The sequence below is a fragment of the Propithecus coquereli genome, unplaced genomic scaffold (assembly GCF_000956105.1).
Source record: "Propithecus coquereli isolate 6110/MARCELLA unplaced genomic scaffold, Pcoq_1.0 Scaffold57, whole genome shotgun sequence".
NCBI lineage: Eukaryota > Metazoa > Chordata > Mammalia > Primates > Indriidae > Propithecus > Propithecus coquereli.
Window position 1 is genome coordinate 6,297,002 of NW_012151618.1, and position 12,903 is coordinate 6,309,904.

The 12,903-nt window shown below is 45.0% G+C and overlaps 1 protein-coding gene across 1 annotated transcript in view; it reads left to right on the top strand.

Annotated features, from left to right (window-relative positions):
- Positions 1-12,903, top strand: part of CGNL1 (cingulin-like 1) — a 159,957-nt gene that overhangs the window by 116,866 nt on the left and 30,188 nt on the right. The window contains exons 9-10 of the mRNA XM_012658027.1: positions 11,097-11,303; positions 12,546-12,650. Of these exons, the coding sequence (XP_012513481.1) occupies positions 11,097-11,303; positions 12,546-12,650 (312 nt within the window). The remainder of the gene's footprint in view (positions 1-11,096; positions 11,304-12,545; positions 12,651-12,903) is intronic.

Below are 12,903 nucleotides of genomic sequence, written 5' to 3' on the forward strand. Positions count from 1 at the left end.
GCCAACTGCTTTGAAGGAGGAACTAAATAAAGGTTGCCCTTGTTGTGTGTCTTAACCCGGGGGTGGAGGGGTGTCAGCCTCAAAACTTGGTAAGTCTCGGCCCGGCCTCTTGCCTGCCAAGGTGGTGTCAGTCCTCCTTTTGCTTCGTAGTCCCCGCTAGCTTTGTTCCTGTAGCCACAGAGGTGGGGGGCGAAGGGAGAAAATGACAGTTGTCTACGTAGATACTTGGTCTTGTTTGGGGGTGCAAAGAGGCGCTAATGAGAATGGTCATCTGATCGAGAGTTCTTGGTCTAAGCATTTTGATTTAGGTTTTTAAAATGGCATGATTTCTACCATCGAGGGTTGATCCGCTCAGCATTTACGGATATATGGTAGCAGCAAAATGGGAAAGTCGAAGGATCAGCTTTCACAAATAACAAGATTTCTGCGCAGGGGAGCAGTGTAGAGCTGTGGACTGGATTAGGACCTGTTGGCTTCCAGACGGAGCTTGTTTATTTTGGAGGGGTCCCCACGCCTCCCTGAGAGGCAGTGCTCTGGAGAACCTGCTTGTTTATCTTCTTTCTTCAAAATTCCTGTTCAACCTGTTGGACACATGTGTGCTGACAGCAGGCTGATCTGGAACCATTTGCCAAGCCATGTGGTCTGTCGGTGACAGCAAATCCAACTGAGAGTCTAACCCCTGCTTTTTTCCTGTTCCCACCCCCAATATTTTCCTGGTGACGCAGAGCTCTGGCAGCATGGCATCGCCTGGGTGGAGTCCCTTCCGCCAGCCAGCAGCTCCTTGAAGGCTAACGGCACAGCAGGGGGATGTTGAGTTCTATAAACAGACCTTTTACACGCTGGTTACAAGGTTAGTTTAGACTGTGGCTCTCACAGTGAGGGAAATGGTGTCATAAATATAGATATCGGGCTCTTTTTATCTCCTGGAACCTGAGAGGACCCAGGGAAACTGGGGAACATTTGGTAAGAATTTTTTTAAGGAGTGGTGTTAAAAAAAGAAAGCATAATTGAAAGTCTGTAACCCGGGCCTGTGTTTCAGAGAAGCCCACGAGATGCAGTTGGGTGGATGTAGCTAAAGCCCTGAGTTTTCAGGTTTGGATCTTCCTTTCCCCTTCTCTAACTGACTGGGGAATTTTCCCTGAAGCTGCTGCCCCACTTGGAAGAACCTACTAGCAACAGGCAGAGATCACAGACAAGGAGCCAGAGAGCTGGGTTCAAGTCTTGGTTGTGTGACCTTCAGCTACCTGATCTTACCATGTAGCTGTCATCCACTGAGTTCTTACCGTGCGCCTGAACATTGCTAAGTGCCTTGCGTAACATCTCACTTCATTTTTAGAATAATGAGAAAACCGAGGCTTCGAGACGAACAAGCAGGACCAATTCAGGTCTGCTGACTGCAGGGCCTGAAATCTTTTTTTTTTTTTCTTTTGTTTTTATTGAGATAGTGTTCACATAACACAGAATTCACCATTTTAACCATTTTAAAGTGAACAAGTCAGTGGTTTTTATGTATTCACAATTTGGGTAACCATCACTGCTGTCTAATTCCATCACCCCAAACGAAACCCCTTTCATCTGAATTCCCCCTTTTCCCATCCTTTGTCAACCACTGGTCTCCTTTCTATCTCTGCGGATTTGCCCGTTCTGGACATTTCGTGTAAACAGTCATACCATGCAGCATGGCCTGAGCATGTTGCCCTTTGGGAAAATCACTAACTTGCTCTGTACCTGTTTAGTTGCAGAGTATTTTTGTCTGTCGTAGGTATTTTTATCCCCATCTTGGGTACCTATGTAGACTTACTGTGTGTCAAATGCATTCTGTGAGCAAGTGTGAGAATTTTATTGCCATGATTTTTGACCTGCACCGAAAGACAGGCCACTCTGAGAGCAAATCTTTCTGGTTTCTTGACTATTTAAAGGGAAGCATATTAATTTATTTCACAAGAAAAATTGTGAAGAAAACCAGTGATATTTTTAACCTACATAATCGCAGAGTTACTAAAGGAAAAACTGGGTGATTGAATATGATTAAAAGGGAGTTTCTTTTAGGTGGTTTTATAAGCAAGAAAATTACCACCAGGGCAACGAAAACACAGGATGTAAAGACAATCTTCATTTTGCACGCTATATTTAAACTCCTTGAGCATGGCAAGTTGTGACCGTAGGGAGGGATGAGCTAGTGACACTTTGTTCTGCCTCAGTGGCAGGAAATTGCCTGTCTTTAGACATGACCCTTAGCTCTAGAAGCTCTGGCAGGAACACTGATACAAATGATCTGGCTTAGCTGACAGCATTTGAAAACAAAATGTAAACATGATATGGTAGAAGTAATAGCTCAAGAAGTCTTAGTGTATTTAATTCCACGACTGCCCAGTACTGCCTGATTTCAAGTTCATTCTAGAATTCCAGACTGTTAGAGCTGGCAGGGACATTGAGATGAGCCAGACTGACCCTTCCATGTGACAGAGCAGGAAACTGAAGGCAGATGGAAGTGAAACGGCTTGCCTAACGTCATCATATAGTAAATTATTAGCGGGGTCTGGTCTAGAATCCACATCTTCTAACAAAAGGAAATTGAACATTGACCTCCACTATTCTTGGCTTTGGAACCAGCTTGTCCTTAGAAATACCTGGGGTTCTGGTAGCGAGCACCTCTACTTCTTTGTCCCTTCCTTTGCCACACTTTTCCTATCTCTCCCACATACTGTTCCTTTGCCCAAAACCAACCAAACAAAAAGAGCTTATCACTGTATAACCAATTGAGTTCTGAACTGCAAAGATGGGGCGAGGGAACGGTATTGGCATTTGGTAAATACCGTGAGAGAAAATTTGGAAACTCTGATGTAGGTCTTGGAGCATGGGATTTAAAAATGATGTTTTTTAGTGGCTCAACCCCATCTTGACCAAAGAATGGTAAGTAGGTAGAGTTAAAAAGGAGGAAGGTAGGAACCCTTCACTTTATACCTTATTATAGGAATTTCAACTTTTTAAAGCTTTTGTATCTCATTCTTTTTTGACTTTCTGACCCATTTAGGGCAAGTATTGCCTATTACACTCCCTTTAAGGATGTGAATTGAAGTCAGAGGTCAAGAGCTTGCACGGGGAAGCCTGCAGTAGTACCCAAGCGCCTGACGCTACCTAATCCCAGGCACTTAGAGTCATACCAAGAAGCACAAAGAACTTGGCCAGTTGTGAGCCGAGCTGAAACCTCTGCAGAAAGGCCCTGAGGTCTGAGCAGCGTCTCGTCAGCCCAGACCTCACTGCTCAAAGTGGGATCCACAGACGGCATCATCTGGCATCACCTGGGAGCTTGTTTGAAATGCAGAGTCCCAGGTCCCACGCCAGCCGACCTGAGTCTGAATGAGCATTTGAATGAGATCTCCAGGTGATTTCTACGCTCACTCAAACTTGAGAAGCTGGAATTAGAAACCTTAGGTTAGGAAAATTCACAGATAGCTAGGGTAAGGGATGAAGTGAGCTACTTAAGACTGAAATATACCCTGTTTTTGGACCTAAATAGTTGCTCAGGTGAGGGGGAAGCTGAAGACACAATACAGGGGACTTGGTTTTCTACGCACTCAGAGTGAGGGACTCATTATTTGTGACCCACGCCTTTACTGTGCAAGGGAAAGTGGACGTCCGCAGCCATGATGGCGAGAAGATGGTAACTGCCCAGCAGATGAGCTGACCTGGGGACACTTTGGATGCCTCTCAGCTGGGATCCTGCAGCCTCAACACACCAGAGCATGGGGGTGGCCAGCGAGGTGGAACTGACACATCGACATTCCATTCCCCGGACGCCCCTGCCTCCACGCCTCAGCTGTTTTCACTCATTCAGCAAAAAAGGGAGACAGAAAGGAAACAAAGCCGGCTGTGGCAGAGGCCTTGTTAATTAGTAAAACCTGATGCGTCTGTGTGTTGGGTCAGCACCAGGACAAGCCAGGAGGCCCTGGCCCTGTGCGGTCGGTCGCTTGTTATCCATCAGGAGCAGCCGGTTCAAGGTGTCAGGTCTGTGCTCCTGCAAGGAAAGCGCGTCAGCCCCTTTGATAAGGCAGAACCCTCAGACGTGGCCATTTGGGGTACTGTTTGTGCTTGTCACGAATGAAAGTTTCCTCTGGCTCCAGGGGCCATTGTGAACATTTCTAAATGTGGGTGTTAATTCATGAAAATATGCCAGCATGTAAGCAAGTCATTATTTGCAATGAATGGTGGTGCCTCGCAAAGACTGGGATTTTGCTCTTTGGGGTGTGTATGTGTGTATGAGATACAATTGCATATTCCTTTTTTCTACTCCTTTTAAATTGATAATTGGGCCAGGCATGGTGGCTCACGTCTGTAATCCTAGCATTCTGGGAGACCAAGGCAAGAGGATCCCTTGAGCTCAGGAGTTCAAGACCAGCCTAAGCAAGAGCAAGACCCCATCTCTACTAAAAATAGAAAAAATTAGCTGGGCATGGTGGCGCATGCCTGTAATCCCAGCTACTCGGGAAGCTGAGGCAGGAGGATCGCTTGATCCCAGGAGTTTGAGGTTGCTGTGAGCTAGGCTGACGCCACTGCTCTCTAGCTCTAGCCAGGGTGACAGAGCAAGACTGTCTCAAAAAAAAAAGAAAAAAAAATTGATAATTGGAGCATATGGTTAAAAGTCAACTGTTTTAAAAGTAGTGGAAATTTAGCAAACAAGCTGTTTGTCTGATTTAGAAGAATTTTTTCCTTAGTTGCCATCAGTTTACCGGACTACCCTTGACTGGGAAATGGGGCTAAATTTTTAATAAATCAGCCAACCAAGAAACCTGACATGCCCTTAAAGTAAGATGGTGGGGGGGGGGGATCTTATTTGTACAGTGCAGACACCCTGTAAAGATTGTTAGAAGATCTCGGTTCTGTCTTTCGAAAAGTCTAGGCTTGACTTTTAGCTGGTAAAAATTTGCAGGTTGTGGTCTGAAGCCAAGTGTGGCGATTTAGAACCACAGTGTAGGCTGTACAAAGTCCTTCCCTTTGGGGAGACAGATGTAGGTTTAGTTGATCTAGTAATAATTATGGCTACCTCAAGAGCTGTATTCTCAGTTAACTGGATATTCACAATAATGTACGAGGTAGGTAAGTTCATCCCCCTTTTACAGATGAGGAAACTGAGGCTCTGTGAGCCCAGGGCAAGTGGAAGGCCCAGGGCAAGTGGAAGGCCCCGGCAAGAGGCACAGTTCGCATTTGGATCTGATCTGGCTGGCTGCAGAGCCTCTGCTCTTTCCTCTACGTGGTTAGAGTAGCATTTTTAGAAGTAAAAATGAGCATTCCAATCTTAAGGTGATTTGTCTTTATTACTCAGGATGGGATATATGTTCATGTAGGAGAGTGCTTGGCATAGTCACCGGCTAAAGTAACAGCTCTTCCCAGAATACCAAGAACACAGTATCCTTAATATAAAAAGAGACATAGTAGAATGAAAAATGTTATGGTGTCAAATGCAAAATTTACGTGCATTATTAATGGAAAAACCTGAGCCTTGAAGGCAGTTCTGTGCAGTCCGTTGGATGTCTCTCATCACCCCACATTGGACTTCTCCACCTCAGTGTTGCTGGAGTGGAAAAGCAGGGAAAGCATTCATGCAGTTGCAAGTCCTGGGCCATCTGGGCCTTTTCCACTCCCCCAGCTATATGTGGTGAAAAGGAATTGCTTAACTCTGTAAACCAGCGTGGGAGAGTTGGCCCTGTGCTCTGTTTGTACAGCTGCTCTCGGAGCTCCGGCTCCGTTATCTCGCATGGCCCAGAAGTATCCGTGAACAGGCAGGGGAAGGGTTTCTAGAGGCTGGAGGAGGTGAGGACTTGGCCAAGGAGGTGAGTTGTTCTCCAAGTGCCTGTGATCATTGCTGGTCAGTCTTTTCAAAGCAAATGTATATTTATTTTAAAACTTTTAATACATGTTAAATTTCCATGGTTCAAAATTTAAAATTACAAGAGGGTTTGCAATTGAAAACTTCCCTCCACTTTTGTCCATAGCCCCAATTCCCTTCCTCATAGCCAGTCAGTGTAACCAGTTTCCTGGGTAGCCCATAAATACATCTTTACCCCCCTCACCTTTTTATACGCGCAGAGGCATGCTATGTGTACTGTCTTGTCACTTGCTCTTCCCTCACTTTCTCATTCTTTTTTTTCCCCCCAGCTGCACACGATACCATTGAACTGATGTAATTTATTTAACTAGTGCCCAATTAATTGGTATTTAGTTGTTTGCGGTCTTTTGCTATGACAGTGCTGAAATGAATAATCACATTTATATGTCATCTTGCACGCATGTAGGATAAATGCTAGAGGAGAAGTTGCTGGGTCGAAAGGAATGTACATCATAACTTCGCTAGATACTCCCAAATTGCCCTCCAGGAACTCAGACCAATTTCTAGCCCCATCAGCAATGGATGAGCATGCCTGTTTCCTCACACTGCCCACACACTGTGTTATCAAACCTTTTGACCTTGGCTGCCTGATAGGTAAAAAAAAAAAAAATAATAACCTCAGTGTAATTTTTAGTGATGGTCCAATCTTGAAAAACTAGAAAATAGCCTGTCTGCTACTTTTGCCTTTGGGGTGATGATCTAGTGTGGTGTTTCCAACTTTTTATGGTGGCAGAGGAATTGGACTTGATCTTGAACCACCTGGGACTGCCCGCATGAGTGAATAATGGTTAAAACATTAAAAAAACAAATCCATATAATCCTTTAAACAATAGACATTACATAGGTGGTATGAAGTGGCTAAGCAAATCATTAAAAACTGTGTGCTCTGGTTTTATTTATGGTGGAGCATCCTCTCCAATCTTGTTATGACATATAGGACTTAAGATCAAAGGCTCGGCCGGGCGTGGTGGCTCACGCCTGTAATCCTAGCGCTCTGGGAGGCCAAGGCGGGTGGATTGTTTGAGCTCAGGAATTCGAAACCAGCCTGAGCAAGAGCGAGACCCCGTCTCTACTAAAAATAGAAAGAAATTAATTGGACAACTAAAAATATACAGAAAAAATTAGCCAGGCATGGTGGCGCATGCCTGTAATCCCAGCTACTTGGGAGGCTGAGGCAGGAGGATCGCTTGAGCCCAGGACTTTGAGGTTGCTGTGAACTAGAATGATGCCACGGCACTCTAGCCCGGGCAAAAGAGTGAGACTCTGTCTCAAAAAAAAAAAAAAAAAAAAAAAAGATCAAACGCTCGCAGAAACATGGCACCAGCAACTTAAGTGAGGTCAGCAGTGTTTGTCCCCACTGACCTCCTGTCTGAGTAGTTCTTTGCCGGCTCTGTCTTGGTAGATTCTGCTGCCTTTACAACACTCATGAGACACAAACTTAAGCATTTGGAAAAGATGGTGCATAGATCAAAGCACTGACGCACTTCAGAGGTGGGGGGACTTTGGAGGTCCTCTTGACCAATATTCTTTTCTTCTCGGGAAGTCATGAAGTAGAACTTGTGCACAGTACCTGCCTTGAACAAAGGGATATGATTTTTATTTTATTTTATTTTGTAGATTCCAGGACTGCTGCAGGTGAATTAGGTATGGTTTCAGGAAAGGAACGTTTATTCTGTGGGCTTTATATAAAATAGTGAGCTGGGTGTTGGGAGGAGGGGGTGGGCGTGGACAGGGAAGAGGGCTTTTGGGAAGATTTGCCAACGGAGCCTTATGTTGAATTATTTGTAAACATAATGTGGTCTGCCACAATGCGAAGACACAGAGAAACACATATCATTTTGCAGCTAATCGAAACAGGCCTCAGTATCTCAGCACACAGAAGCTCCTCTAGAGTCCCAGTCAGCCTCTGCCATGGGAAAGTTAGGATTGGCGTCTACCCCTGCCAGCCGTAAGCCAGGCGGTGCGCTCGCACATCACGTTCTGACCATCACCTACGGTCCAGTTCCCTTATCTAGCATGCCAGCGTGCTAGTCAGGCCTGAGTCCAGGTTAAGCCAGGGCTGGTTTTCAGCATCCTTGTTCTTCCAGAGATTTCTGGGTGAACAAAAGAGCATTGATCACATGTGTAAGTTTCTTTGCTTTACTGAAAGGTTTGGACAGATATCTTGAGTCTCTTCTTCCCTTTGCCAACACCTCAGCAAGCCTCCAAACCACCAGGGTAAATGCATCTTCTCTCCCCACTGTCCCTACTCCAGCCCCCGGGTTCCCTGGCCTTTCTTTCCCCCTCTTTTTAAAACAGCTGTATTAAGATACAATTCCTATAACATATAATTCAACTATTTAAAGTGTACAATGCAGTGGTTTTTTACTACGTTCACAGAGTTGTATAACCATCACCACAGTCAGTGATAGAACATTGTCATCACATCCCAAAAGAAATCCCATACCCCTTAGCAGCCACTCCCCATTCCCTGCGCCCCTCCCTCTAGCCCCAGGGACCCACTAATCTACTTTCCATCTCTGTAGATTTGCTATTCCAGACATTTCATGTAAATGTCAATATGGATTTTTGTGTGTGTGATTGGCTTCTTTCATTTAAAATAATGTTTTCAAAGTTCATCCGTGTTGCAGCATGCGTCAGTATTTTGTTCCTTTGTATGGCCAAATAATATTCCATAGTATGGACATGCCGCATTTTGTTTACCCGTTCACTGGTTGATGGACATTTGGATCGTTTCCACCTTTTGGATGCTATGAATGAGGCTGCTATAAACATTTGTACAAGTTTTTGTGTGAATATATATTTGTATTTCTCTTAGGTATATACCAAGGAATGAAATTTGCTGGGCCATAGGATAACTCTGTTTAACATTTTGAGGAACTGCCAAACTGTTTTCCAAAGTGGCTATACCATTTTATTAGGTTGGTGCCAAGGTAATTGCGGTTTCGGACTGTGAATTTTAAATCATTCTATTAATATATTCCCACCAGCGATCTATGAGGATTCCAATTCCTCTACATCTTCCCCAACAGTTGTTACTCTCTTTGATTATAGCCATCCTAGCATGTGTGAAGTAATATTTTGTTATAGCTTTAATTTGCATTTCCCTAATGACTAACGATGTTGAGCATCTTTTCATGTGCTTATTGGATTTTTGTATATCTTCTTTGAAAAAAAATGAATATTCAGATCCTTTGCCCCCTTTTTAAATGGGCTATTTATCTTTTCATTATTGAGTTAAAGAATTCCTTATATTTTCTGGATATGAGTTCTTTGTCAGATATATGATTTGTAAATATTTTCTCTAGTTCTGTGGGTTGTCTTTTCACTTGCTTGATGGTATCCTTTGAAGCACAAAAGATTTACATTTTGAAGAAGTCTCATTTATTATATCTGTTCTTTTGTCACTTGCGCTCTTGGCGGTGTAGCTAAGAAGGCTTTTCCTAACCCAAGGTCACAAACGTTTACTCCTATGTTTAAGAGTTTTATAGTTTTAGATCTTCCATTTGGGTCCATGATCCACTTTGAGTTAATTTCTGTGTGTGGTCTAGGAAAGGCGTCTCACTGCATTCTTTTCCATGTGGATGTCTAGTTGTCCCAGTACCGTTCATTAAAGGCTGTTGTTTCCCCATTGAATCGTCTTGGCACCCTTGTTGAAAATCAGTTCTCTGTAAGTGTGAGAATTTATTTCTGGACTCTCAGTCCTATTCCATTGATGTATATGTTTATCCTGATGCCACTTCTACCCTTCTTGATAACAGTAGCCTTATCTTATGTTTGAATGGAAAAGATAGGGCAGGAATGGGCAGTCTAGACTTTTCCCTTCTTTCCCTGATCTGACCAGTTATTGGATTCTTTAGATCCCTCCTCAAGCTTTCAACCACACTTTATTTCTCCTCTGTTCATCTTTATGATGCATCCTCTTGTTGGTTTCATTAGGAGATGATATTCAAGTAGTCCTGCCTGGCACCTTAGTTTTCTGCCAGCAATGCCCCCTAACCTCATTCTAACTCAGTTGCTTGGCTCTGATGGGCTTTCTCAGATGTATAGAATTAAACATTTGGGCTGTGAAAAGATGCTCTGGTTTCTGAAACTCTCTAGCTGATTAAGTTCAGGATAAGCTTACGGTACTGTTAAAAGATTTAAAGATCTTTGCAAAAGGCTATGCAAGCAATTCCAACAGGTAGCTCTCCCAAGTGGGCTGGGATATAGGCTTTCAAAGCCTATTCTTGCCCTCCCTGGGCCTTTCCTTCCTGGCAGGCATCTGCAGTGTTGTTTCATGGGCATGGGATCTGCTGATATTGGCAGAAATACCCATGGATAAATGGAGGACAGGCAAGAGATCTGCCCAAAGAGTTGGGACTCTAGACAGGACCACTTATCATCACTTCAAGTTGCTAAACCAAAGAATACAAGGCCTATGTGACATCTAGAATTAACAATAACCGTCGTCCTGCGATTGTTGCCATTTTTCTGTTGTGAACTGTGTGCAGCATAAGCTCATTTTCAGATGATAGTGCCTAGAGTTGACACTATGAACTGTATCGTAATTTAAGCCACTTTTAATTTGGACATTAAAAAATCTGTACACAGTAGCCGCCCTTCATCGAGAGCTGCTTCTATTAAAGGCCCTGCCCATGCAAAGGAGGCAGGGAAGTGAACATACCAAAGGCAAGGGTTGCGAGGACAGGTTCTGGATTCAGTCTGCGTGAACGCAGTTCCTCCTCAGTGATCTTGGATAAGTTATTTAATCCACCTATGTCTCAGTTTCCTCATATTTAAGGTGGTGATGAGAATAGCACCACCTTCTAGAATTGTTACAAGGTGGAAATCCCGTGTAAAGGACTTAACACAGGTGAGTGTTGGCAAACTTTTTTTTGTAAAGAGCCAGACACAGTAAACCTTTTAGGTTTTGTGACACACCATAGGCCTTGTGGTCTCCGCCACAACCACTCAGCTGTGCTGTTGTAGCTCGAAAGCAGCAGTAGACAATCTGCAAACAGATGGGTGTGGCTATGTTCCAATAGTGCTGCATTTTTAAAAGACAGGTGGTGGGCTCGATTTGGTCTGCAGGCTGTCATTTGCCAACCCCTGGCTTAGCACAGGGCCTGGCACTTAGTGGGTTTTTCATAAACATCAGCCATTCTCCCAGCTTGCAGACTGCCCCTTGACGCCGGTTCCCTTACTCACTCACTCCGTGTTTTTACAGAATGTCGAGGTCCTGGCCAGCCGGAGCCATGCTTCAGAGCAAAACCAGGTGGGGGCCGAAACGCGCGTGAAGCTTCTGCAGGAGGAGAACGAGAAGCTGCAGGGAAGGATTGGAGAGCTGGAGCGAAGAGTCGCTCAGCTTCAGAGGCAGATTGATGACATGAAAGGCGACGAAGCCAAAGCGAAGGAAACGCTCAAGAAGTACGAGGTAAGGCTCGCCGGGCCCAAGCCAGGGTCTGGCAGCTGTGGATCCTTCTTTCCCATGTAAATGGTTTCAGAAGTGGGGAAGGGATTTCTTACCATAAGTCAGTAGGAGGGGTCAAGGCACTAGTGAATATATCCCCTGTGCAAGCCATTGCTTTTGTTCCTCTGGGAGGGGTGTGAGTGGAGGGGGACAGGGACAAAGAGTCAGGTGGGAATCACAGCCCCACTCACCCAGGTGTCAGGCCCCTTCAGTCTTCTGAGCCTTCGCAGAGGCCGCCAAACACCCGACAAGGGTATCTTGACACCACCATTAGACCGATTCGCACTTGAGGCTATTTATTCTTTTTTAACACATAGATGATGTTTTTGAAGGTACACAGGTTTTAACAAACCAATTATCTGGTTAGCTAGACCGCTGGAAGTGGGAAGCTGTTAGCGAGGGATGCACACTGATGGCGGTAACAAAGGGCGGCTGATGACAAAAGAGGGGACAAACATGGTCATTGTCTTAGACCATCTTCTGCTGCTGTAACAGAACACCACAGACTGGGTAATTTACAAATAATAGAAATTTATTTCTTACGGTTCTGAAAGCTGGGACATCTAATAGCATGGTGCTGGCATCTGGCAAGGGCGTTCTTGCTGTGTCATAATGTGAAAGGCGTCACATAGTGAAAGGGCAGGGAGGGGGAGAGGGACTGACCAAAGGGGGCTGAGCTCATCCTTTAAAAGGAACCCATTCCCTCCACGATGGCACTAACCCACATTAATCCATTCATGAGGACAGAGCTCTCTCAGCCTAATCACCTCTTAAAGGTCCTGCCTTTTAATACTGTTACAATGGTGATTAAGTTTCCAACACATGGTTTTGGGGGGGACGCATTCAAGCCATAGCAGTCATCCGTCAGAATCACCTGGATACCTTTCGCAAAACTGTATGTGCCTGGGTCCATTCAATACCTGCTGTTTCCGGATCTCCAGGGGTAAGGCCGGGTGTTTGCATCTTAAAAAAAAATCACCCCAGGTATCTGGATGGTCACACCTGACTAAGAACTGAAGCTGCAGGTGGCACACGCATCCAAGAACACGGCTGTTGTGTGTCATCTTGGCCCATGACAGGCACGTCGTGACCACAGCCACTGCTGTGTCTGTGGGTGTCTTCTGCATTCGTTTCATTCCACCCAGTCAGTTGTTTTCAAGGCGCGGCACACATCCAGGTGCACACTGACCCAGCGTTTTGTCATAGGGAGAAATACGGCAATTAGAAGAGGCCCTTGTGCATGCCAGAAAGGAAGGAAAAGAAGCTGCATCAGCCAGAAGGGCCCTGGAGAGTGAATTGGAGGACACTCAGGTAACACTGAGGGCTGTTGTCATTACTCCCTCGTAAAGGAAACCCAGAGAAGCAAAATTGGAGGGACATGCAGAAACTGTCACTGGTCCTCTCTTCCTAGGTGGCTAGCTCCCTTTCACCCATAACAACCACCCTGGGCTTTGAACTGTCCATTTAGACTGTGATGCTCAACTGAGGGATATTTGGTAATGTCTAAAGACATTTTTGGTTGTCACACGAGGGAGGTGCTACTGGCAGGTAGCCGGTGGAGGCC